Source organism: Triturus cristatus, chromosome 12, assembly GCF_964204655.1.
Source record: "Triturus cristatus chromosome 12, aTriCri1.1, whole genome shotgun sequence".
Lineage (NCBI taxonomy): Eukaryota > Metazoa > Chordata > Amphibia > Caudata > Salamandridae > Triturus > Triturus cristatus.
The window spans coordinates 112,314,285-112,342,278 of NC_140595.1; the positions used below are offsets into that span (position 1 = coordinate 112,314,285).

Consider the following 27,994-nt stretch of genomic DNA (forward strand, 5'->3'; position numbering starts at 1 on the left):
TACCAGTAGCTGCGATTCTTCCTAATGCAAAATGCAGAAATTTCCTGAATAGGGTTACTGCATGTTTCATAACCCATAATGCTCAGTACCTATGGAAAATAACACCAAAGATGAGCAGTTTGGTAAAAAGGGACTAGTAGGGAGATTGAGAAAGTTCCTTTCTACACAGAAAATGATGAATTGACTAAGATCTCCTCATTCACAGTTCTTACTTTAACTTCTCCATTTCAGAGTTCTGTGTCTCTGGGCAGTGAGTATGACCTGTCTGACACCTCTGTCTGCAGCTACAACTTCCACAGATCAGCAGATCGCCTAACAGAGAGCAGTGAGGAGACCCCCTCCGTGGAGGTGAGTACCAAAATATACACCAATCCACCTGTCCTGGTTCATCCAGCCCTCTTTCATTTCTCATATTTATTACTGGTCTTGCTTGACTTTCTTTCACCATTATTCCAATCTCTTCTATATCTCCTACTATCACTCCTTCTGTCTTGCATATTTGCCTAAGCATGTTTCTTCTCTTTTATTATCCTGTGGTTTGGGCAAGGCATCTTGGTTACTTGATTAATTACATAATTGATGGTAAATCGTTGATCGCATTCAAGGCATGTTTTTAAAATCCAAAATGGCCTTTTTCATGCTCATTTGGAGCCTTTCACTTCTCCATGTTCTTCAGCCAGTTAAGGGGTCAGAATTGTCAAAAGCATTTAATTTCCTAGCTGGGATGCGACCTAGCTGCTAAGATGGCAAATTTTGTCGAGTTACGGCTTTATATAACCATAAGCTGTATCATGCCATATCTGACAATAATAGTAATTTGCTAAAAATGTAACTTCAGCAGAGTGTGATCGAGTCAAGAGTTCTTGTTTCAGATTCTTAAAATGTTTGAAAAGAAATATACTACCAATTATTGCAAGACTCTCCAAAGTCGGTCCAGGTCCCAGCTCCATGCCAGATTTTTAGCATATCCCCATTTAGATTAATGTAGTTGTTTTAGAAATCTGGCATGGATCTGGCCCTCCATGACCGACTTTGGAGAACCCTGAATTATTGCAATGAAATCGGAATATTTTGAGTTCATTCAGAGAGGCACAAAGAAAGTGAGTTTTGAAGTGATTACTACGTTTTCAAGAACACGTTAGTCATGCTCTCGTCAATGGCCTGATCACTGTTTTCATAGAGCTTTACTTGACTGTCTCTCTCTTTGATGAATGTAATTTCTGACACCACTCTGGATTGCCAGTACAGAGTTTGCATACTACAGTTGTTAAGAAATCCTTGCTGAATTATCGGAGGAGTTTTTGTCATTTGATTTCTATGTTAATAGTATTGAAGCCTCACAGCTCTTGATGGATTATAGTGTAAAACGTTACTATCAATTACCTGGCTGCGTACTACCAGCACATCAAATATACGATTAGAAAATGGCCAGGCGGTATTCTATAACGGTTTCCTAACATTTCACAAATAGAAATTTGAAACCCCACAACCTGGAAGTTTGATAATGCTTTTCCATTAGTGAAGTCACCAATAGAAGCAGAATATTTTTGAAGACAATCAAGCACTGCTTCAACTCCTGCCAGACCTATTTCTCACTTCATCGAAAACTACAATGCCATCAACCTCTTTAGTAAAAAAAAAACGAAAATGCAGAAGATCCAACAGTAGATAGACAACACCAATTACTCTCCTTTTCTTATGTCCACCACTTCCCGTAGAATTCTGCAAAGGTCAACCTTCAAACCCTACCTCTTACAGATCTTGCTGACTTACTCTGCTCCTTTATAACAACTTCTTATGACAATAACTTATCCTCTTCTTTCATAAAAACTCTTTCTGAGGATGTGTTCTTCCCCTAAATACGATTGGCAACGCCTTTCTCCCTCAAGCCATCTTCCTTTTAGACCCTGATGACCTTGTCAGAACCTGGCCTTAACTCACATACCACTCATCAGCAAGATCATTGAATGTGCATTCTTTTTTTTAAATATTATTTTTATTTTCTCAGATTATAGTATAAGACAGATATATATAAACCATTCATACAAGGTGAACTTCAAAAAAAGAACAACCCAAATAAAAATAATTATAGTTGATTTATACTTTGGCTAAGATTATGTTTAACGGATTTCACACACATAAAACACAATGAATTTTTTGGGATTCATAATACATTTCAATATATAATTAATCATGATCGACATTGATAAAATCCCACCGAAAATGTTTCCTAAACGTAACCTTTAGCAGCGAGGAGGTTCCCCTGGCTTTCGCCATAGTGAGCTCCAATTCGTATATCTGATAGATAAGGGTACACCATTCCATATCGTTAGGGGAGCTCCCTGAGACCCCATGCCCCAGCAACGCAAAGCTGGGCAGATAGCAGCATAACTATTATTAATTTCTGAATACACTCATTGTGATCATAATTAACACCCATCATTCTTTCTTTACCAGATAAATGTACTGGGAAACCCATACTTAACAACATAAACTTCATCACCCCTTCCTAAAATGTTTATAGACCAGGGCAATGCATGAACATATACAAGACGTCTGCAGCAAAAAGATTGCACTTAGGGCATTTTGTTCTAGCTGTAGAGGCAGTTTCTCACAATTTTGAAATTACGTCTGGGGAATAATTTAAAAGACACAGCTTGCACCACTGTTGCAGTTTAAAATGAACTGAATGTATGGAGCTATCCATTAAATCTTAGGCCGTCTGGATCTCTCCAACCAAAACCTCAAACGAAAGAAGCCTGCTCCATTTTGCTGCTAATAGCAGGGTGTCTTCAACAGCAAGCTGTGAAAACGCCTAATACATCATACTTATAGTAGGTTTAATACCTGCTTAAAATAGTATGAACAAAGCTCTGAACTATCAATGTCTTTTGCATATTCGCGGTCCTTCCGCATATAGTCCCTCAATTGCAGATATTTAAAGTAAAAATGACTAGGGAGATCGAAGGCATCTTGTAGATAAAAAAAAGATCGAAAGCCAATCAAATCGAATACTTGGCATTTTGTTCTGCCGCAGTGTGCCCAACCCTACTGGTTGGATCCTGTAAAATGAGGAGAAAAGCAGGATTGTCCTATATGGGGGTAGCTTTATTGATAAACCCAACAGAATATTTCTTACAAATCCCCTTTCACATACAGATAATATCTTTTTGTATCTTAAAGCATACCCTTTTGTGGTAGTTGGGGTCCCCTATCCGATTTAAAAAAAAAAAAAAAAAAAGCCTAACATCTACTCACCTAAGGTCAGAAAACTGCGCAGCCCAGAAATAAAGCTTAAAATCTCGGAGTGAGAGCCCTCCTTTCTTATAGAGAAGTTTAAGAAAATTGACTAGGACGCCTTGTCTGCCTGCCAACCCAGATAAAACTTCCAATGGCGTCTTCCAGACGTCTAAAAAAGAATCCGGGACCCTCAACGGTATTGCCCTAAACAAAGAATTTGAGAAGAATATTAATTTTAATATTGCCTCATCCAAGAATGGTAAGTGATAGCTCATTCCATGATTTTAATTTAAGGATTATTGTAGATAGCAACGTTTTGTAGTTTAGTTTAACACTATTAAAAACCTCAGGGCACAGCCTAACGCCTAAATAGGCCACTGAGGTAGTAACCCCTGGAGTTGGAGAATCTGGAGTAAAATTTAAAAGAGCCTAAGTTTTAGATAAATTCAGCTTATAGCCTGAAAATCTCCCCAAAATATGTTTTTTCAAGGGTGAGCTGATTGATTACTGTTGCTCGATTAGAGGAAATATTGCCACATTATTGGCATACACGTTCATTTTGAGTTGTTGAGCACCAAGGACTAGAGGTTGAATTCCTGTATTCCTGAGGAGAGAGTGTAGATAAGACCCTATATAAAGAGCAAAGAGCAGGGGAGAAAGTGGGCATCCCTGTCGTGTCCCGCGGTAGATCTGAAAGGGATCTGAGTAGCTCCCAGCGTGTGCAACCCGAGCACATGGGGTCTTGTATAGTGCCTGAATCAATTCGATAAAATATTCCCTTAAACCAAAGGCGGACAGAATGACCCCTAGGCCCCCCAAGCAACACGGTCAAACGCCTTCTCTGCATCGAGTAGAATCATGTCCATATTTGTATTGCAGTTTCCAGCAACATCAAATGCTGCGATTGCCGTGTTGGTATGCGCTGTAGTATCTCTACCTGGGACAAATCCATGTTGCTGTGCGGATACTAAGACTGAGATTACTTGAGCAAGATGGCAGTCCAAAATTTTGGCGAACCATTTTGCATCTGTATTGATCAATGAGATGTGCCTGTATGATCCCAGATCTTGGGTTTGTCCCTTTTTTAAAAAGATAACAATATTAGTAGTGTTCCAGCTTTCTTGGATAGCCCCCATTGCCTGGATACATTGAGTAATCATAGGAAATTCCACACTCGGTAGCTCTTTAAATGTCTTATAAAACTAAATAGGTAGAGAATCCTCTCCGGCCGCCTTGCCCGAGGATAGGGCTATTAGTGCAACTTCAGTTACCAGCCTCAAAATTTCTGTCTGTAAATCAAATGCCTGCTCCTCCGTAAAATGGGGTAAGTGACACTGCTGAATTTATTCCAAGCACTCATCCTGATTGAACGTTTGCTACTGGCTGTACAGCTCTCTGTGAAAGAGAGAGAATTGTTCCAAAATAAGTGTGGTATTTGTATAGACCTTACCATCTGTACCCCTAATTGCCTGGATTTTACCCTTGGTTCGTGGTTCTGTAATTTCATGTGCTAAAACTCAACCAACTCTTTCACCATATTCGTATTGCAACTTCCTGTATTTAACAAATCTAGCAGCTACCTGCTCCTTCAATCTGCGTCCAACACAGGATCACATTTCTAAAAGTTGGAAGAATACTTTTCGCTCATCCGTCGCTCCTTAAGTAATTTTAAGGGCTTGTAATATTTCAAGCTGGTGAACGGTTTGACGTAAAGAATAAGATTCTTTGGAGATGGCTCTAGTTTACTTAGCCACATATTGCATTGTTATACCGCAAACATATGTGTTCATAGTGTCCCATATTATTGCTGGCAAGGCGGATCCTCTATTTAAAAAATATATATATCTTTATTGGTCTTTTCTTAATTTTTCTTCTTACACTTTACATGTCAGTACAGAATGATCAAGAGCAACATGTAAATCCGCATATAACAACCTCATTAGATCACTATGCAAACCAACACTGTACATTACAAGAGCATAATCATAATGTGTCATAGTGCTCACATGTAGCATCAACAAGCAGTAAACCATGTATCACTGATTGCCTGCCCACACTGCTGCGCCATTGTTGCTAGTTCACAATTTAAATCACTAACTCTACATTAGCATGATCTATCGTAAACAATGCGATAATACACAGCGTATACGCCTTCAGTAGACGTAGTGGTAATCAATGCTCAGTTGCTTCAGTACCCCAACAGAGGGGCTTCACAAAAAAAAGGAAGAGAGTAAATGGAAATGTGCCAATAAGACATATACTATCTAATTAACGTCTACTAACAACATGCTAAAAGGGGCTGCCGTTGGACTGTGTGTGGGACGGTGTATCCCAATCTTCGCAGTGGGGTGGTTCGCCAGTGTGGGGCTTAGGCTCAGAGGAATGCTGAGGGGCAGTGTTGTGTCGATGGATAGTCAGGCAGGAAGGCGTGAGGGGTCCTCTACGTCAGGTTCCATCTATGTAGTGGCTCCTAATAGTTGGTAATTCCTGTCTATTGATATCGTATCCCCCGTGACCACCAGCATACATGTTATGTGTCAATCGGGCGGGTATCGTCGTCTTCCCCATTTCCCTCGTTATTGAAGGCTGAGAGTATAGTGTCCCAGTATTGCGCAATTGGAAAATTTGCGTAGCCCTGCGGTTTCCTCCCTGTGCAGTGCTGTACTCTCTGCCTGTGCCCAGATCGTGACAGATCTTTTTCAGCTAATCGTTTCAGGGGGGTCTGCATGCTTCCACCGTTTTGTAATTAAGTGCTTTGAAACTATCAACCCTAAGTCTCTAAACCGTGATGTGACTTTGTTTTTTTTGGTCCTTACATAATCCCCCAGTATACAAACCTCCCATGTGGACGGCAGGGATGTGTCAGTGCAGAGCGCCAGGGATGTGGTGACTTCGCGCCAGTAGCTTTGGAGAGAAACACAAGACCATAACATATGTAGTAGGTCCGCATCAAGCGGCCGACAGCGTGGGCACTTCGTAGTGGTAACACTGAAGTATCTGTTAATTTTGTCGGGGGAGAGGTACGCCCTGTGTAAAATGTAAGTTTGTATTAATTTGAATTTAGAGCTTCTCGGTATATAAGTAGGACTGGCCAGGATGGTGTCCCATTCCCTGTGGGTCAAGGGTTGACCGCGATCCGCTTCCCAGCGGGCACAGAGGGGCATCATCGGTTTCAATGTGTGCGTGAGTAGGGCCGTCACCAGCCAATGTACTATATGTGATCCCGCCCCCATAATGTGTAAATACTGTATTAATAGATGCATTGGAGGCTCAGTCGTTAGATCGCCCCAAAAAGCCGATAAAGCTCTTGTTGGGGAGGTGTGCAGTAAGAATTGCCCTACAGGTAAGCCCGTGTCGTCTACCAGAGCCTCGAACATTAATAGTGCACCGTCCCTATAGAGGTCGCCCAGAGTGTCCACGTCGGCCGTGCGCCGGTGTGTGAGGGCCTCCTCAGAAGTACCCACTCTCCCTCTCGATGTCCCCAAAAGTGGTAATATCGGTGCATGCGGAAGTGCCGCACAGGTGAGATAGAAGCTCCTCTTATAACATCTGTACGCTAATCCTAGCGAGGCGGATCCTCTATGAAAGGTAAACCTAGAACTATTAGGTTTGTCCCAATTCACACCGGGTGAAAAATGAAAATAATTTGGATTATGATCTGAGACTACCTTTGAACACACAGTAATTTCCATATTACCCAGCAGGGTGCAATTAGTAAAGACCATATCTGTCCTTGAATAGTGCTTGTTCGGAAAAGAATAATATGTATAGCCAGGCTCTGTTGGAGTCCGTCAAGCGTTGCAGATCCCATATAGCTTAGTCAGATCATTGAGAGATGCCCTAGTTCTAGGTTTACGAGGGGTAGAACTGCGATTGGTGGAGTCAATACTATAGTTCCTTACACAGTGAAAATTACCCATTAAAATCAGTTCTTCGATGGGGCGTGGCCAAGATGGCGGAGAGCTAAGACGTGCTTTGTCTTCTCTCCTCCACCCACCACCATACTACACCGGCCTCCGGGCCTATTCAGCACGGAAGATAGACGGCCCGCTTCCCACGACACCCAGGCTCCCGCTCTCACCTGCAGAAGTGCTTTCCCGTTCCCTGTAGCGGTGCTCGTGGCTGCCGGCCCGAGCTTGATCTGGGCGCCGGAAAGCAGATCGAAATGCCGGACGGCGAAGCCGGGGCCCTGAATCAGCGGGAGCAGATAACGTCGCTCACCCGCAGCATCAACCCGGGGGGGGGGGGGGTGACTCCCGCGGTGCTGGATTGACGGACAGAGACGAGGGAAGCCGGTGACCAGAACTCGAGCACTGGAGCAGGCTGGGCCGCGGGACCCGGGGAGACCGTCGACCCTGAACGAGTGCACTGAGGCCGGTAGTCGAGATACCGGGAGGCATTTCGGCCTTCAGCCACGCAGGATCCCCGAGGAGGTGGCGGCGGTGAGTCGGACCACCAGGCTTGCATTCTGCTGTGCTTCTGCCTACCCGGGGCCGGCTGGACGCGCCCGATCTCCTCTATGCTGCGCAATGGGCCCCCCTGACTCCTAGGCCCCTCGCTGTGGTCCTTGCTTTCCACCTCCGACGCTGAGTCCTCCGGCCCCAATACGCAGACACCATTAACCCATGGTATCTGCCGGCCAGGGGGTGAAGACGCTCACAGACGGCCACAAATTGGGCGCCACTGTACGGGCTCCGGAACGCAACACGACCCTTCACGGGGCGCCTGGGACTGGTGTGGTGCGGGGGGCTCTCGGGAGGAGAATCGGCCTCCGGCTCTGTATAACTTTACTGGCAATATCTGCGGCGAGCCTTGCTGATGCTGCCGCCCTTTCTTCTACTGTGACCCTGCTTATTTGAGCCCTCCTGGTTGCACCCAAAAGGCACTGCGCCACAAGGCACTCATCCTGTGGCTTCAGGCCTCTAACTACGTGCTTAGTCGTGGCTCGTGGGGGATAGTCCGCTGGAGAGGGATACGGGAGATGCAGCAGATTGGGACCATTGCCACCCGGCCCTACGATGCACTGACCCTCCTGGCACTAGAGGTGCCGTCTTGCATCTCATCGCTGGGCTCTTGGGGGCGAGTACAACAAGCACAGCACAGTACAGCGAGTACAGCCCTGTCCTAAATCTCCCTACCACATTGATCTGCCACCCTCCCGGGAGTGGCGACGTATAGCTGAGTACCCACGGGCCTCATTCCCTGACCTCACTCGGAACTTTACCTGAGCGTGCCATGGCCCTGCCTGGGCTCCGACAGCACAGCCGCCCTAACTTCCACAACCGGTCCGACTGACCATTTCTGGCTGTGTCCCTCCACGTTGGGTGCGATTCCCTGTTGACGCTCCCAGACTAGACCCCTAGGTACTAGTGTGGACTTGCTGAGGTAACAGACGCTGGGTTGCTGTGCCTTCACCCTAGACCGCCCCCTGGCTGCTGGAACCAGTGCTGCGGAGCTGCCGAGCATGACATCTACCAGGGGTAGGAACCAGGGAGAAATCGCTCAAGGACTTATTTGCTAAAGCTCAAGGAGGGGGACACAGGAACACGGAGCAGCCGAGCTCAACAGCGCAGGTGGCAGCCTCCATGGAAGCACCAGTGACACAAGCCTTTTTGGAATCCCTATTCGCTGCCCTGCTCGACGATCGTCAAACCGTAAAGCGAGATCTCACAGCACAGATCAAAGACATCCGCAAAGATGTGGACGACATAGGGGAGAGGGTGGCAACACTGGAAGACAGAGGCGATGCCCAAGATACAGAGCCGGCGGCCATGCAGCAAGAGGTGATCCGGAGACATGAGCAACAGGTTGATGTGCAGTCCCATCTGGAGGGCCTCGAGAATCGCTCCCGCCGCCACAACATTAGGATCCGAGGGGTGGGTACCAACGAGGAAGCCGGTGATATTTTCACCTATGTACAAGAGCTCTTTAATCATATCCTGGCCAACCCACTGGACGGTGAACTGAAACTAGACCGTGCACACAGGGTGGGCCCCACCAGCTGACATCCTGGTCTGTGTCCAGGACTTCCACACCAAGAAAAAAATCCTACGTAAAGCCCGTTTGTTCCGGCAGACCAGACACCCACTCTTTACCAGGATCTAGCCACCATTACGCTCCAGAAACGTAAGAACTTTCGGCCCATCACCGAGGCCCTCCATCAACTCAATATCACCTACTCCTGGAGCCACCCGTTCCGCCTGGTCTTCCGACTCAATGGCAAATTGTACAAACTTCGCTCCCTGTCTGAAGCGAGCAAACTACTGGGGATCACCCTCCCAGAGGACACAGATGAAGGGGAGCGCTCGGACACCGGGCCCAGCGATGGCAGACCGCAATGGCAACAGCAGACGTCGACGCCGCACCCAGCGTCTGGACCCCACAGAGGTCAAGCAGGAACAATTGGCCGCTCTTGCGGTCATGCCGGGAGTCCTGGCAAAGGTGTCTGCTGAGTGACTGAACCTGGCCATTATGCTGTATCCTTCCTTTAAAGTTTTGAAGGTGGGGGGTGGGCAGGGTTGCTACAAGCAACACAACCAGCCAACGGACCCTTTCCCTGCTCATCCCCGGATGACGGACTTTGACCATATGTCAGATTCTTATTATCGCTTGTTGCGCCTTGTTTTGTCTTAAGAATTTTGGGTATTTCTCTTGCGTCTTATCTCCCTCACTCCTTTCCTTTTTTCCAATTGCAAGGGTACCCCTGGTCCACAGAGTGTCATTACTTTTCTGTCCCTACATCGACCAACATGGAATTCTTCATCAGTCCCGTCAGGGTACCTGCTTTGCAAGGGCCTTTGTTTGGCTTTGCCCCCCCTCCGAGGTCTAGATGCCATTATCCCCAGTTAAGATAATCACTCTCAATGTGAGAGGACTTAATAATCACGTCAAACGGAGGGCACTCCTCTCATACTTGGACAGCACGGGGGCGGAAATCTGCCTTCTACAAGAGACGCACTTACTTTCCAAGGATTGTCTCAGATTCCGATCATGCACCTTCCCAACACAATTCTTTTCTTCTAGAACCACCAAGACAGCGGGGGTGGCTATACTGGTTTTGAAGGGTTTTCAGGGGAGTGTGGTACAAAGGATGTTGAGATCAAGGGCAGACTTCTTACATACCAATTTTCCATAGGGGGGCACATTTTGACAATGGGGTCAAGAATGATTCCTACACGAGGCTCTTACTGAAGCGACGACCACTCAAGACCCATTTTGATAGGGGGGGACCTTAACCTGGTGTTTGACAACGACATGGACCGATCGGCGCAGCGCACCAGCCAGGTAGGCGCTCTCCCATGCACGACGTACCAGAATTTTCATATTACTCCAACACGCACAAAACATACGCTAGACTAGATTACTTTTTAGGTTCTGAGACTCTTCAGGACGCTGCACTTTCGACTGACATACTGGTGGCGACTGTCTGTCTATGCCCCAGTGCTAGTCACTTTAGCTTTTCCACAAACGCAGCCGCCGACCAGACACTGGCGGCTTCGGGACACTCTACTACATCGGCCAGACACTGTCGCTCAGATACTGCGAGCTCTCGAAAATTATCTATTGCATAACGATAATTATGACACGCCCCTTTCCACCCGGTGGGAGGCCCTCAAGGCGGTAATTCGGGGAGAAATAATAGCCATATCCTCTGCTGACAATGCGGATCGTCGGAGGAACCGGGAAGGACTGACACGAAAAGTCAGCGAATTGGAACAGATGCACCAACGCACTGGGGCCGCACGTGTGAGGAGGCAGTTGACCGCTGCTCGGACGCAATTGGCAGCTCTAGATAGGGACAAGGCGGAATACGTTGCGATGCGCTTGCGACACTCCTTTTATGTTGCCGGGGACAAATGTGGACAACTGCTCGCACACAAGCTTTGGGAGGCTCGACAACGGGAAGGGGTTCGGGAGGTCAGGGACCTCACAGGAACACTGCACACACCCGGCTCTTTAATTCTTTCGCGGTGACAGTTACAATTCCCTCCTCCATGTTGAAATCGGCAATCGCCATTATTCCCAAGCCAGGGAAAGACAGGTCCATCTGCGGGTCGTATCGACCCATCTCGCTCTTAAATATTGACCTGAAGTTGTACAGAGGGATACTGGCTGCGCCCCTTGGCCCTTACATGCAGGGGCTCGTGGACCCTGACCAGGCTGGATTCATTCCACAGAGGCAGACCAGCGATAACACCAAACAAGTGACACATCTTATAGAAAAGGCCTCCCACCTCCCTGGTGCTTACATGCTCCTAACCATAGACGCAGAGAAGGCCTTCGATCGGGTCCATTGGCCCTATCTCGAGCAGGCACTGATACGCGTCGGTATTGGAGACAAAATGCGGACGCACCTCTTTAACTGTTACCGCTTCCCTACAGCCACAGTACGAGTCAATGGTCACACATCCATGCCGTTCCGTATCCGTAGGGGCACGAGGCAGGGGTGCCCTCTGTCGCCCTTACTTTTTGCCCTCTACATGGAACCTATGGCGCAGAGGGTCAGGGACCATCCCCACATCACGGGTATCCTCTTTGGCGGGGACACGCACACTATAAGTCTATATGCGGACGACGTCCTGGTCACTCTCACAAACCCTTCGGCCGCCTTGGGGATCTTCTTGGAAGAACTAGACTCCTTCGTGAGAGCGTCCGGCTTCAAGGTCAATCTGACAAAATAAACGGCGCTGAATCTATCCTTGCCACCACAAGTACAGGCGGACCTCCAGGCACGACATCCACTGCAATGGTCCGATGAGACGGTCCCCTATCTGGGCATACAACTAGCCCCAACCTTGCAAGCCATGAGGAAAGTCAATTACTCTCTCCTCCAAACGCACATTCACTCAGCACTACAGCGCTGGAAACATTACCCAATCTCGTGGCTAGGCCGTGTCGCGGCCATTAAAATGACGATCCTCCCCAAAATGTTGTACCTTTTTCAAATGCTCCCCCTACCACCCCCTACCGGCTGGATTCAAAAGGTGCAGTCAGACCTCTCCCTCTTCATCTGGCAAGGGCGTAAGCCGAGAATGAAACGGCTAGTGAGCTTCCTCCCACCTCACGAAGGAGGCCTCTGAATCCCGGACCTCACACTCTACTACTACGCTACGCAGCTCCGATACTTGGTCGAATGGAGCCAATCTATACGCCTCACAAGTGACGCGCACAACCCTTACCGACTGGGACCGGACCAACACACGACATGCCCTGATGACCTTTCCTTCCTCGCTCACTTCCCTTTTTGATAATCCAGACTCTAGTCCCAGGATGGGCTCGCAGACCTTCCCGCTGTGGCGAGAAGCTGGCTGCCGATCCTTATGCAAACAATTTTACAATGGCTATGATATCTCCTTCTCACGACTCATGGCAGATCATGGCCTTTCTGAATCTGAGAGACTGTGCTACTTACAGGTACGTCATTGGGCAGTGCATCCTGATAACCGAACTCAAGCAACTAGACTTCTCACCCAGTACGAACGATGGCTCATCACGCGGTCCTCAGACAAAAAGTTAATCTCGGACCTATACAAACTACTCTTATCCAGACACACCCATGCCTATCATGCTGGACGCGCACGCTGGGAGAGAGGCCTGGGACGGAATCTTAGCTCCAAGGAATGGAAGGGTCCATGCCATAGGGCGCGCCACACAGCGACCCACGTCTGTCTCACCGAAAAATTCACCAAGCTTGTATATTACTGGTACTATACCCCGGAACGATTACACCAAGTAGATGCCACACAGAGTCCTGACTGCTGGAGAGGGTGTGGGAAGAGGGGCACGCTGATTCACCTTTTATGGGACTGCGAACATCTCCAGACTTACTGGACGCATGTTCTTGATGAGGTCGACGAACAACTAGAGACAGAACTCCCTAGACTGCCTGCGTATGTCTTGTTGGGGGTGCCAACCCGCTCACTTACCCCCTGAAATCTAGACGGGGGAAACCGATAGCTATAGCCCTAGGCACAGCCATTCAAAACATATTGATACACTGGAGGACCCCCCCGAATCCCTGCACACACTGGGTGGTACCAGCGATTGTGGCACGTACTAGGCATGGAAAAGATTTCTCTTACCCTGGCTGGTAAGGGCTCTTCCTTTGGTGATCTTTGGAAGCCGTTCCTCACCTTGTTGGCCCCGGAATTCAGAGAGCTCTACTGTCCGAAATATCTGCATCTCTGGCACCTCACCACACCGGACCCTACCACATAGTTTATGGTAGCCCCATGCACGACAATATGCTCCATGTGGCGATGTTCTGAAATAATGGATCGGGGGAGGGTGGGGGATGGCTCCTCTTAGGTCTGTCTTCCCTTTGGTCTGTCTTCCCTTTCTTTCTCTTGGGTGGCAGGTGGGAAGGTATTTGGTATGTGTTGTTTTCATATTTTCAACACATCTCCTAGCCGACCCAGTGGGCTCTGCGTGGCTCGTTCCTGGTCGTTTGTCTCTTGCATTATTCAAAAATAATAATAAAAAGATTTAAACCTAAAATCAGTTCTTCTGTCCAGTCCAATAGTTCAAGTGATAATGTGTCAACTAATTCTGGATCGTCAGTGTTTGGTCCGTAAACAATACATAGCATGAACTTACGTGAATATAAAGTCAATTGTACCAATACCCACCTTCCCCTAGAGTCAGCCGCAGTTTTTAACACCTGACCTTGAAAGACAGCTCTGCCACCCCTTCAATCAATATAGTTTGAGATGTACAGCCAACTATATTATAGCCCAGCTGTCTAAGTAGAGCCCTATCTTTATATGCCTGGTGAATCTCTGCCAGAGCCACCAAATGAGGTTTATACTGCCCAATCTCCTCCCAAACCATTTGTTGCATACACCGAGATTTAATTCCTGACACATTCCAACACATACATTGAATCTTAGCCATCTCTACAATATAAATAAACTGAATACCCATACTTTGACATTCCAATATGAACTTCCCATAAACATTAAGACACGAAATGTACACCCTATATACAGATCCTCTAACTGTGAGCCAGTTTGCCTGCAAAAGGTCGTCCGCAATATATGTATTCTCACAACTGCCCATCAACCCCCACAACCCTACCCGACCCCCGTGCTCTGAAGAAGGAATCACCCCACCCTGAGGCCGTCGATGGAAACCGCACAAGAGAGCCCCCAGCCATCCACCCCACATCCCTAGCCACCAGCCATCCTCCAAACTTACAGTAAAAGAATAAGAAAAAAGATTAAACCGAGACCAAGCCAGAATAGAAGAGTAAGCATATTATTTCAGCTAAACATTTGTCCTCTTTACGATCCTTCAGCACCCAGAAAGCAAAAAGCAGCATATTATTATTTTCATATGTCACATAGATGTTATTATTTGCCCCCCTTAGTCGAGCCAGAGCCTGCGCAGCGCATTCTCAGACAAACACATCTGATATCGCCCATCCTTAATAGGTTCCTGCAGGAAAACTTTTACTCCTGCGGCCTTCAACGGGCCAATAAATTGGGGCAGCTTCCATCTTCGGTCCATTGTGGATCTACATAGATCCGACCGTGCAACAATTGATGGGTTGTCAATTAAGACCGGGGATTTTGGTCGAGCTGTAAGAGAGACAGCCTGTCTCTGGAGGAAATTTCCAGCATGTATCAGCATAGGCCGGGGTTGAGTCACACTGGTGCTAGAGGCATTGCGATTGAGGGGAAGACAATGAGCACGTTGTATTTGCGAGTCCAAGTCACTCAAATCTGGAAAAGCCCTTCTCAACAGTTACACCATATACTGCCGGGGATCAGAGCCTTCTTTGCCTTCCTGTATCCCAAAAAGCCTGATATTATTTCTCCGGTGTCAATTTTCCATATACTCGATCTTAGTTTGGAGAAATTTTGGATGATCCTCTTGATTCCCAATAGCATTGGCTGTTGTCGTCACTGTCTCCTCGGTATGGGCCACTCTTTCCTGCAGATCTGCAACCTGAGTTGTAAGGTTACTGATCTGTTCGGAGACCTTGTCCAATGATTTTTGCATCTACAGATTGTCTGACTTTGCCTGAGTGTAGTAGGCCTGTGCCTGGACCCGTTGGGCCCGTAGAGATAACATGATCGTTCTTAATGACGGTTCTTGTGTAATCTCCTCCTAATGGCCCTCCATATGCCGCTCCTTGGTCTTAAGTGGGGGGGGTCCGACAAAGTCCCAGAGGATATGTCTGAGGTAAAACCTGGGATTTGGGGTCGAACATGTGTGCTGACAGTGTTGAGGGTGTTGTTTACTATGCTGCTTTATCACTTATGACCCTAGGAGTGTTACTGATAATCGAGAGATGAGTGATTTTACTTCTTCCTTTGAAGTCACCCACTTTCTGAGTGGACTGCTCTTGGCCACCTGATCGCCTGCCTTACTTGACTGATGCTGTCTTACAGGCTTAGACAATTGGTTAGTCTTGACCTGATCTGTAAGTTTCTTCCTAGATTGTCTTGATAGGCTCTGATCTTGGAGCAGCCCACCCCCCTGAATCGAAATAACGTCCGATTGTAAGGCGTGGGACGTGTTGCTATCAGTCTGTGAAGCAGAGACCTTAGGACTCCCAGAAATAGATAAATGATCCTTATCACCAGTTATTTTTAAGTGTACCTCTACCTTGGAGTGGCGTTTGACGTTTCCATTTTGTCTTTACCGATTAAATCATCATCTGTCTCCTCATTGGCGGCATGACATAACTGACCAATACCATTGGTCCCCCACAACAGCCAGCCCCAGAATGCCAGAAACAGTACCTACATTTGCTGACCCCGATGTAGGCCCCAAAGCCTATGGTTGGGCATCTTGCATGGTTTGTGCACTGCCAGTCTCGAGTGAGGGCTGGGGCACAACTCTGCTCCAATTTAGGAAATGATTGAAGACTCACCTCCTAAAAGAATACTACAGCACAATGTATTATCCGTCCATAAACGAGCTATCTCTCCTGTTACTTGTTGACTTTATGCTTGTCTTTGGGTTGTATGCCATAACCACACTTTCGCATACATCGCATGCCTTAACAACATGGTATTTACCACGACTGCATATTTACCCCACATGCCTTTACAACGAATTTAGTTGAAAGGCATGAATGGTAAAGGTTGCATCCCAGCCCTAAAACTTCACAGCTCCCTGCCCTGAGCCCTAAAAATGGCCCCTAGGCCTAAAAACTACCCCAACCCTGCCCAGCAAACTACCTACCAAGCTGCATCCTGATGCTTCGGTTCCTCACAATTTCGACTGAGCAGGAAATCCCTCCAAGTCTCTAATCCCCCGCCCATTCGCACCGAGTCTAGAGCACTGAGTGCCTTACCACGCTTATGCCTTTACCATCTTTACAACGAAAATCATTTTAAAGGCATGGGTGGTGAAGGAATATGCATGGTAAAGGCATATATTCATGGTAAAGGCAAGCGTGGTAATTCTTGCGTTGTAACGGCACGTGTGGTTCAGACCGCGTTATTAATGCCGTTTTCCTTGTCTTTGAGATCTATTCCGAGTTTAACATTTAACATCTATGATCAAGGGCCCCCCTCCTCACGCTGGCAACAGAAGACCTTACGGATCATCATTCTTCCTCTGTTCTGTTTGATTTCCCTCTTATCTTTTTGTTTAAAGTAGAAAATCTTCGTGTGAGCTTGAAATCAGGCTCGTCTGATAATCCCTGTCCTTCTAGAATTGTCCAACTTGCTCCACACCTGATTGTGAGCTTCCTTGCAAAGGCCTTCAACCAGATATGGTCAACAGGAGTTTTTCCTCAACCTTAGGAGGAGGCAGTTGTCATCCCCTTCCAAAAACAGCCTAACCGGGATGCAGAGATTCTTATAAATCTGCGCCCAGTTTCGCTGTTGGCTGTATCAGCAAAGAATTTAAAAGCATATTTAAACCAGGAACTGGCTGAGTTCATAACTGCCCATGATGTATTGGACCCCTCACAAAATGGATTTTGCAACGGTAATAGCACTGAGTCGGCATTGGTTGCTGCTGCAGATTTTATATGCTGCTGGATGGATCAGGGAGGTGCCGCTGTTTTAGAATTGTTAGATCGGTTTGTGGCATTTGATATGATATCCCCATCCCGCCTGGTGCAAAGATTGTATCAGACAGGGGTCAGGGATACAGCTCTGGACCTTTTACAGTCATTTATGACCAACAGGACTCATATAGTCTGCTGTGGCAAGTTCAGAGCAGAACCATTCCAGCTTCCCTGAGGAGTCCCACAGGGGTCCTCCCTCAGTCCTTCCCTTTTTAACTTGTACATTGTGCCCGCCCCGCTAGACTGGTGAGTTTTTTGGCTTTCAGGTGTTGTCCTACATGGATGACACACAGATCAATCGTTTTTTTAACTGATGATTTGTCCAGTTTAGCTGACAAGTTTAAACCATGCGTGATCAGTGTCAGTACTTGGATGAAGGAGAATTATCTGATATTAAATGCCAAAAAGACAGAGATCCTGGTCTTTGGATCACAGCAATTGGTGTGGTCGGAAATCTGGTGGCCTGAGACGTGTGGCCCTTTACTTACTCCAGTGGCCTCAGCTAAAAACGTAGGAGTCATCTTTGACAACTCTCTCACTTTTGACACTTAGGTCAATAGAATTGTAAGCTCCTGCTTTTATATCATGAAAATCCTGAAAACTATTTTCCCACTCATTCCGGTGGAGCTCAGAGTAGAATTGGCCATGGTGCTAATAACATCACACCTTGATTATTGCAACGCCTTATATTTAAAAATCAGTGTGTCCTCGCTCAACAGACTGCAGGCCATTTAGAACACAGACGCACTTATGTTTCTGAATGGTCCTAAATAACTCTCACTTCACTGGCTTCCTGTTAGAAAGTGTGTGACATTCAAGGCACTCTGCATGGTATTTCAGGCTCATCACCAGGGATCTGTTCCTCTGAGAACAGCTTTTCACTGGTACACCCCAAAAAGACACCTTAGATCATCTTCCCTTAGGAATGTGACCATTCCAAGATTTAGGAAAGCCAGATCCGGCAGCCACTCCTTCTCAGTAATTGCAGCCACACTGTGGAACACTGCCCACTCATACTGTGAGTCTGGATTATTTTGCAGCCTTCCAGAAGCAATTGAAAACGTGGCTTTTTTCCCTTCCATGATGGTAGCTCTTTTGGATTTAGCGGGTGCTCCTTTCCTCTGCAATTTTTTACACCTTGGCATAATGCGCTTTATAATTCCTTCCATTCCATTTGATTCTGTATGGTACTCTTCCACCTTTTGGCTGAGTTTGAGCTATAATAATAACATATGCGTACATACATACCATACATGCTTGAACTCTGAACAAATGCTCATAAACCCTAATATATGAGCTTATCCTTCAGCTCTCTCACCTTTTAATGTTAGATACACCGTAAGGTATTTCTTCTTTGTTCAATACTGTAGTTAGGGAGGGGATGAACTGCTTGATATTATTACATTCTGGTACCTGCCACTGCTCTGTTGCGTTTGTCATTATTGAAGCCCTCTCATGACACTATGCACAATGGTCTGTCCTCTGTGTCCTGTCTTGAAATATAGAAGGCAGGGACTGATGATATTGACAAGGGGTAATGAAAGCTGTGACAGCAAAAAGGCTCAGTTCAGTTTGGTTACTTGTTTTCTGTTTTTCACTTTTACCACTCTTTCATTTCCACTTCTCCTATAGCCCTTCTAGTTTATCTTCATATTCACAATATTTCTTATTTTTTTGGTATCATTTTCTCTTCTACTACTACTCTCCGTCTGACATTTTCTTTTTCCACTAGCTTACCTCTTCTCACTCAATTTTATTTCTCTGATCTGCCCTTCTTTTTCACATCTCTCCATCTCCTTCTCTTACTGCTCCTCTCATTCTTTCTTTAGATCTTGCTGTCAAGCTGCTCCTTGTGCCAGAGTTGTAACTCTCTAGTATATGACGAGGAGATCATGGCAGGGTGGACACCAGATGACTCCAACCTCAAGACCACCTGTCCCTTCTGTGACCACCCTTTTGTACCCTTCCTTAACATCGAGATCACAGATTACCTGGCCCAACCAAGGTACTGCCCTGCTGGTCCTCCGGTCCCTTCACTCTCTCTGTTTTGTTGTAAATTGGTTGTGTTCTCATTGTCCCTTCCCTTTCCAAGCTGTGTGGTGTCACTATTTTGTGTTCTAGCCTTAGATAATGAAATTCATGTCTTGCAACTGTAAATCATGCTTCTGCACTGTGGGTGTGGGCTATACTTGTATGTACTGAAGACACATTCTTTCAAGTCTCCAGGCCTTTCCTATGCTGTCTTTTTCTGCCAGACTGTGTGTCTGTCTCTCTCTCTCTCTCTCTCTCTCTCTATCTCTCTATCTCTCTATCTCTCTATCTCTCTCTCTCTCTCTATTCTCTCTCTCTCTCTCTCTCTCTCTCTCTCTCTCTCTCTCTCTCTCTCTATCTCTCTATCTCTCTATCTCTCTATCTCTCTATCTCTCTATCTCTCTATCTCTCTCCTCTCTCTTCTCTCTCTTCTCTCTCTCCTCTCTCTCCTCTCTCTCCTCTCTCTCCTCTCTCTCCTCTCTCTCCTCTCTCTCCTCTCTCTTCTCTCTCCTCTCTCTCCTCTCTCTCCTCTCTCTCCTCTCTCTCCTCTCTCTCCTCTCTCTCCTCTCTCTCTCTCTCTCTCTCTCTCTCTCTCTTCTCTCTCTCTCTTCTCTCTCTCTCTTATCTCTCTCCTCTTCTCCTCTCTCTCTCTCTCTTCTCTCTCTCTTCTCTCTCTCTTCTCTCTCTCTCCTCTCTCTCTCTCTCTTTACTCTCCTTCCTCCCCCCCTGTCTTCTATATGCTCTTAACCCCTATTTCTTTCCATCACTTTTACTGATTTTTCCTTTACCTCTTTACCATTCTGACTCTAGCTGTCTTTGCTCTTCCACCATCTGTTTGCCCATCCCCTTTTCATTGGTCTCAGATTGTTGTGTTTGTCCGGCCATCTCACTGTCTTGCAGTGTCTTTTTGGCTCTCCAGAATATGGGGCTCTCCATTCTATATCTGTTTCTTTTCTTTCTTCACTTCACCTTTTTGTACCACCCACATTTAATGTTACCTGGTATATTTGTCATCTAATTTTTTCTTTTGTGGAGCTTTGATAATAAATGGTAGATTGATTATTGTATTTGTTTTCAGTTGCTCTGGAATGCTATCTGCTTCAGAAGAAGGCAGCGCTGCTCCAGTTCCTGGAGGTCAAGGGCCTGTGTTAAGTGACCGATACCAGTGCTTAGCCCTTGATGAAGAAGAAGAGTCCGAAATCAGCACTGGGGTGTGTAACGGCTACAGTGACAACATGGTAGGAGGCCTTTAGGTTCACAAGACAGTGGTGGAGCACTGAACCTATGTTTGTTGGAGATAACCTCTACACAAGATTGAGTGGTTAAGAAACAACATAATCTAGGCTTAAAAATGGGCTGGCAGGTCAGGACCAGAGGTTTGCAGAAATGTGTCATTTAAGGGTCCAACCAGAGGTGATCTGCTTTGTGTTGTCTTTGGGGAATTTGGTAGCCGAACTGACCCTGTTGGAGACCTATAAAGACAGGACAGAATCGGGCGTTGCGATTGAAATAATCTATGTGTTGTTTGCTCTTGTTACCTGCCTTGCTTAATAATGGTTTAAACTGAAAACGTAATGAAGATTTTTTATTTAAAATTACATCAGATCATTTCCCTATAACTCAGCTGTAGATATCAAGTATGTTTTCATAATTAAGTCATTATAGGCTACTGTATTCAAAATACACAAAGATAGCATGTAATAACGTTTAAAAAAAGGTGCACCTCCTTGTACCCATGCACCTAAAAAAAGAGTATAAGCCTTTCTGACCAGATTCCTCATTGCCATGACCTCTGTATTTTCCTGTAGGTTTCAGGTAGTCAGAATTCGAACTCTGAACTAGTCACTGTGCCCTATCTGAGCCCATTGGTGCTAAGGAAAGAACTGGAGAGCTTATTGGAGAACGAAGGAGGAGATTTTTTGTCTCAGCCCGAGCTTGTGAACAGTCACCCCATAATCTACTGGAACCTGGTTTGGTACTTCCAGCGCTTGACATTACCAAGCAATCTGCTTCAGCTTGTGATGTCTTCCAAACACGTCAGACAAAGCCCCCAGGTACTGTGTTATTCTCTTCCACCTTTCGTTTTTTGTTTTTTTAAATGGATGGGCAATATGTGTACATTGTTCAAATCGGTGATATCTTTCTAGAGCCCTCACATTTTTAAAGACTTTATCAGTGTTGGGAAGACCTCGGCGACATTATAAGTATTGGTATCTGCTGCCAAGTATGTGCTGCTTCTTGTAGAAATGCATTGCATCTGCCTATGTTAATTCTTTCTCTCACAGTCTGACAAGGTGGTATCTTGTATATTCCTTTGCTTGTCTTCCCTTTCAAATTGTGCCAGTCTGTATGGCAGCACAGCTGCATGTTCCAGAAGTGACATAAGACATTCAGTAGGGTCACAGTCTATTCCAGCGGTAGGTTTTCTATCTGCCAGTTTCAGGTTTCTCGTGTCTGCCTGCTCCTATGGCCTATCATCTGCTGCTGTGGTGTAAGAACTGCATCTTTCAATTAATCACATTTCATGTTGCACTTGTGCCACATCTCTTTGTACCTATAGTACCACATCTCCCGGTTCTGTGGCTCCCTGTGACCCACATGTTCAGTTCAAGTGGTCCCATATCTCCATGTTGCAAGGGTGCCTGATCCCTCCATTCCAAGGGGTACCTCATCTTCAGTGTAGAGGTATCACATCTTCATTGTAGAGACTTGATCTTGCCCGTTCTCTAGGACGCCCATATTTGTGCCATGAATGACACTTACTGTTCCTGTGCCTCCACATTACATTGTTCTATTGGCTTCATGTCTTCTGACCCAATAGCACCACAGCTCTTGTTCCTGTGGCACTTAATCTATTTTTCCAGTGGCATCACATCTCTTGTTACATTTGTACCACATCTTCTTCCCTGTGGCACCACATCTCCTTTCCAAGGCAATTAATTTCCTTCTTGTGGCATCCCATCTCCTGGTTCCTGCGACTGCACCTCTTGCTTGCATTGGTGCTAAACTGCCTCTACTAGTGGTGCAAGAGTCTACAAATCTCCGTTATATAATCTGTAAGATAGTTTAGTGCCTGCTCCAAAGTTACGGAATGCCCTCCCCTGTTAATCTCCACATATCACAATGATGACATTTAGAAATGTCTTAAACTAGATGCCAATGTTTTTTGTACTTCTAATTTTCAGTACCACCCTCATGTCATGAGTCCATCAAGTTTTCTGAGGTTAACTATCATTACCATCTGGTCTTTTGGTTCCAAGAGTTTCACAAGCCTGCTCTGTCTTTTCCAGATTGAACCCGTCTGGTCACCACAGGATAGCCCGCAGGTTGTAGTCCATTTGATGTGGGACAGCTTGACTCCAGAACCTGATGGATGGCCTCCTCTTTTTGCTCTCTGGAGATTACACAGTAAGTATCAATTTTTGGGGATGAGTTTTGAATTATACTGGAGTGTTTACTGATCAATTACATTTTGCTTTTATTCTGCAGGTAACATCCCAATCCGTGCTCAATGCTGGCGGCGTCATAACCATCCTTTCACTCTTGTTTTCCTCGAAGAGATTCTGCGGCATGTGGGACTCAACGAAGTCCATAAAGCCATTTCTCTATTTATAGACACAGTAGCAAACCAGCTTTCTCCTCCACGAATCCAAAGGTACAACAATATCATAATACACTGCTACTTGCTTCCCTTCCCAACCACTTCTTTATCATTCTCCTATTCCTTCTCCACCTGTTATACTTCCTTCTCTTCTGTCACCCCCCGTCTTCTGCCTCCTCCTCCATCTCATCTACAGTTTCTACCATTGCTACTCCCTCCATCGCCTGTCCTACTTTCTCCATTGTCCCCTGTCCTACTCTCTTTTTTCCATCACCACCTGATCCACGTCCTACTCTTCATCACCACCTCATGTACTACTACTTCTATTCCTACCTCTTCTACTTCCTTTATCACCACCTCGTCTACCCCCTCTTTTTCCATCACCACTTCTTCCACGCCCTCCTCCTCGTCACCACCGTATCTACATATTCTTCCATAATTACCTATTCTGCCTCATCTGCTTCCATTGTCTCCTCTTCCACCTCTATCAAAATGTTTTTATCTTGCACATCCATCACCATCTGCTCTACTTCTACCCCATCTTCCATTATTGCAGTTTCATTAAACCACTTCTATTTCCTGTTCCACCAGAAATCTATTTTCTCCTCTTCCGTAAACTGACTAGTAACTTCCCCTTCTTCCATCATTGCCACCCCCTTTTATCACAAGCGTCTGTTTTAACAGCTGCTTATTTCTTTATGTTCACTAAATTCTCTTGAAGTTTCCGCTACAACCTGTACTGCCACACCATGTTTAGTTTTTGAAACTGCATAAAACATAATAAACGTCCAGACCAAACACCTACTGTTAGTAGAAGCAACCCAGAGAACACAATTTAATTACTCCTGAGCTTTGTTAGATGCAGAAAGCTAATATGCATGGCCCATACCCACTTCATTACAGAACAATTTATTACATGACTTTTGACAGTGGTAAGTAGTTTCTTTTCTCCACAAACACATAGTGGGGTTTCCGAGCTGGCTTGTTCACATGACAAAGAAATGTTGAAGCATTCCTTAATACAGAACACAGAATCAAGCACAAATGGGAATCATTGCCAGTTTGAAAAGAGGGCAAACCAACAACACTTACCGCTAGACAGCCATTAAATTATGAACTTGAGGGTCATGAGTAATGATCGTCCCAAGTTCTCCATATACTGCATCTTTTTGCCTCTTTGGTTGTTCGTTTGTACGTAACCTATAACATCTGTCAATTTGGACCATAGTGGTTGAACTTACATAGGATAGAAAAGGATAAATAGGTATCTGGAGTGGATAATTACCTCATTTCCTTTGTGACTTCCCTTAGCGTTGTTCTTTTTCCATGACTCAAAAAGAGATTTTTGGCCCAGTGTGTGCGAGTAGTTTTCAAGCTCCTTTTTTACCCTGCAATACTAAGGACCCGAACTACAAGTTGGCTGGAATTTGGTGTGTGAATACTGGGGAAGGAATCTCTAAATATACCTTATCCATGCCCCAAATGCCAGCCTTTTCGAGTTTTGTCCCTGTAATGGGGCAATAACAACACAGACAAGGAAAGTTCGGATAGAGACTTCCAACCACCTATTCCTCACATTCGAATATTACCTGGCGTCAGTCTGGATCTTGAAAATCTTAAGCAGTACCCCGCTTGCCGTTGGGTGGCGTCTATTGGCTTTGCGTCAACATCATCCACGTCAGAAGTGAAGTCACGGTGCCCATATAAACACCATCCATGCGCACTGATATCTGTTCCTTTTTAAGTCTCACCTGAGCCAGCGCGCATGCGCTGCTCTGCAAGGCTTTTGTAAGGGCTTCCAAAAGGACTTCCAACTCCCACAGCTTTGCTCGTTTTTTTTTTTTTTTAGTGCCACGCATTTGATTGGCCATTTGCATAAGGCTTCTTCAAAAGAAAGCACGCAAATGGCCAAAGGATGTCCCGCCTTATCTTTAAATGTCCCCTCCCATGGCCTAGGCGTCTCTGGAGTGTGCAGGGTGCCATCTGTTCTGGCAGCTGCATTCCTTATAGCGCGCATAATGAGCTTTCACTTGTTGTATTTCTTTTTAATTTTGAATCTGCATGGGTTTTTGTGTCTCAAATGATTTAAATCGTATTATCTGAATAACTGTCTTTTTCGTAAGATAGCTTGGATGGTCAAGAATGGCTGCTGGGCCTATGGGAATTCGAAGTTGTGAATAACCGCAAAATCGCCTCAGCCTTTCATCCTTCCAAGTTCAATAACACGAGCGCACAGCTGACTGACAGGAGGGAGAGGAAGGGGTCTGTGTGTATGTTACAGGCCGAGGTTCGCACAGACCCCAGATACCTCCAACTGGCCTCTGCTGCCTCGGATGCTCTCCATGGGGTCCAGCTCAGACAGTTTTATTTAGTTAACCCCCGATACCCGCGCTGGAAAAAAGCATGAGCTATTTTCATATATCTGGATATGAATCCAGCCCTTCAGGCACCAAGTTTAAAACTTTATTACTCTGCCTGCCGGCGAAAGCCTCTGTTTATTTGTTCGTCTTTCGGGGGCTTCGCTATGCAGCGTCGGGAAGCAGGGGCTGCAGGGGGATCCGGGCTGGAGGTACCCAGGCTGGTGGTGGGGGGCCTGTGTATCCTGTAGATGCCGACCTCGCGGGCGGGGGGGGGGGGGGGGTCAGTGTATGAGGTCCACGGAGAAGAACCCATGCAAGCGACATTGTGGAAACCATTTGAATTTGAATTTAAAATTTCTTATAGAGCGCTCATATACCTGCGGTTTCTTGGCGCTATTACTGACAGGATCCTAGTTAAAAAGCAGGGGGAGCAAGAGAGTTGTTATTCGAAAGATTTCGTGAATAGGTAGGTCTTAAGTTGTTTACGGAATTGTGGGTAAAGAGAGATGGTGCGGAGTTCAAGGGGAAGAGAGTTCCAGAGGGTAGGGGCGAGGGTGGCAAATTTAGAACCTCCCCACTTCTTTCTCCGATAGCGTGGGATGGTGAGGAGGGACTGGGAGGACGAACGAAGTTCCCTGGTGGGGATATAGGAGACAATCTCGGAGGAGATGAATTCAGGTGCGAGTCCGTGTCGGGCCCGGAAGGTGATGGAAGCAAGCTTGAATTCAATTCTGGCTCGCACAGGGAGCCAGTGAAGTGATTTCAGGAGCGGGGTAGAGTGGTGGAATTTGGGGAGTTTAAAAACCAGGCGGGCCGCCTGGTTTTGGATCTGTTGCAGGCGACGCAAACTGTAGGCGGGTAAGCCGGCATACAGGGCGTTGCCGTAGTCCAGGCGGGATACCACCATGGCCAGGATGATGAGCTTTAGAGCAGAAAAGGTGAAGAAACGGGACACCCTACGTATAGTGCGCAGTGAAAGAAAGGAAGAAGATACCACAGAGCTAACCATGCTAAACGGGTAACTGGAACCGGACAGCCACAAACATGTAAATCGCATATATCCCATCCAGTGCTTAATTTGTGCCGGTGCTTTTCAGTGCTAAGCACCGGCACCTAATTATCAGGGCCGGGTCTACACACTCAGGTGCACTTAATTATTTATATACAAGTAAAGTAACTTACTTGCTTCGCTAATGCTACTACGGGACACTTGCAGTGTAAAAGTAAAGTGTTTAACTTCCCGTCAGACTACGGACTGTACAGTGTGCAGAGTGCAGACTGTATGACACACTTGCGGCTCGATTGTTGATGCGCATTGCGGAGCCGCGCCCGCGGGACACTGTTGGGCAGGGCTTTTTGGTTCTCGTTTGAATCTCGGGCTTCGGGGGCGCGGGGCGGGGGCTGTACGCGGCAGCGTGCTTACTGCGCAGATGTTCTCAAATTGTGCTTCATTGCGCACGCCACGCATTCAGTGCCACGCCCCAGCATAGCGCTGCCGCGCACCTAGTCTTCGTGTTGGTGTTGGTGGTTCGACTTCTTCGCCGTGGCCCGCCGTTCACAAAAACTTCAGAACAATTAAAACCCTGCCGGACGACGTGAGCCAGTTAGCCAGGGTCTGGCAACAGCGGCTGCACCAGGTGAGAGTGAGTCGAAGTCCAGTCAGGTTTGGAGGAGGGGATCCTTGCTCGCCTCTCAGCCACCACGCCTGCCCCGTGCTCCACCTGGCAAAGGTGCCGTCGTGGCAGTGTATGCGTGGGAATGCTCCCATACCGGGATCGAGCCCAGAAAATAAACACACACACGGAATAAAAAGTGCTTTTAATTTGCCCAGGTGTGCGCATTGTTGTCCGTGACTGTGCGACGGAAGCACTCACAAAGGCCAAGCCCACACACGAGGTGTAGGGGTGAGACATTTACTCAGGAGGTGCGGGCGGCATGTCGCGGCCTCTGGGCCTGGCACCATATATGTGTTCACAGTCGCACTTCACTGCAGCTGAAACGGACTCCACGAGTTCTGGCCTCTGAAACTGGCAGACTATCACTCCTTCCACGCCACTGACCACATGGACTCCAGTGGCCTCTTATTTATTCTCCATCGCAGACCTCGTGCACTAAAACGGCGCCTCAGTTTAGTAACCTAACCCTCATCTAATCTTACGAAGCCTGTCTCTTCCACCCATTATTACTGGCTGCAGTGGCTGCTTACATTAAGGACACTTGTCCGTCAATCAAAATACGTTATGCTCCAGGAGAGGGATAAATACATGAAGAGGAAGGAAGTCCTTTGCATAAGAAGCAATCAAATAAGATTGCTGAGAAAACGAACGAATGCAAGAGGTGGGCTGGCCCAAAGCCCACTGTTAAGTATTTATATTGTCCAAATTGGCGTTAGACAACAGACAGCTTAAAACAATAGACCTTGTCAGCATCCGGAATTATGCCACAAATCCACTATGTGTGCCAATATGATGCATTGTGCCGATTGAAATTGTTTTGGGCGTTTAGGTATTCAGAGATTTTTACTTTGTGTAATAGCCAGACTTTCGTGCTCACTGGCTAGTTTTAGTCTATTGTTCACCATGAACTTATCTCTGCAGCTGTTCTCTTGAAGCGATGCAATGTGCGCTTCACAGCACCATCCTAATCCCTGAGTTTAAGAGTTTGATCACGGCTAAGGTTCACTCTGCCTCTCATCCTTCAGAGATCGTTAAAACGAGTATCAACCTCATTGGG

The 27,994-nt window shown here is 46.4% G+C and overlaps 1 protein-coding gene across 5 annotated transcripts in view; it reads left to right on the top strand.

Annotated features, from left to right (window-relative positions):
- Positions 1 to 27,994, top strand: part of DENND4B (DENN domain containing 4B) — a 246,040-nt gene that overhangs the window by 186,794 nt on the left and 31,252 nt on the right. For 4 of the 5 annotated variants that reach the window (XM_085638871.1, XM_085638874.1, XM_085638872.1 and 1 more), the window contains exons 21-26: positions 232 to 348; positions 19,099 to 19,274; positions 20,379 to 20,538; positions 21,109 to 21,354; positions 22,591 to 22,708; positions 22,790 to 22,955. In XM_085638871.1, coding sequence (XP_085494997.1) covers positions 232 to 348; positions 19,099 to 19,274; positions 20,379 to 20,538; positions 21,109 to 21,354; positions 22,591 to 22,708; positions 22,790 to 22,955 — 983 coding nt within the window. The remainder of the gene's footprint in view (positions 1 to 231; positions 349 to 19,098; positions 19,275 to 20,378; positions 20,539 to 21,108; positions 21,355 to 22,590; positions 22,709 to 22,789; positions 22,956 to 27,994) is intronic. The other variant, XM_085638875.1, reaches the window with a different exon arrangement.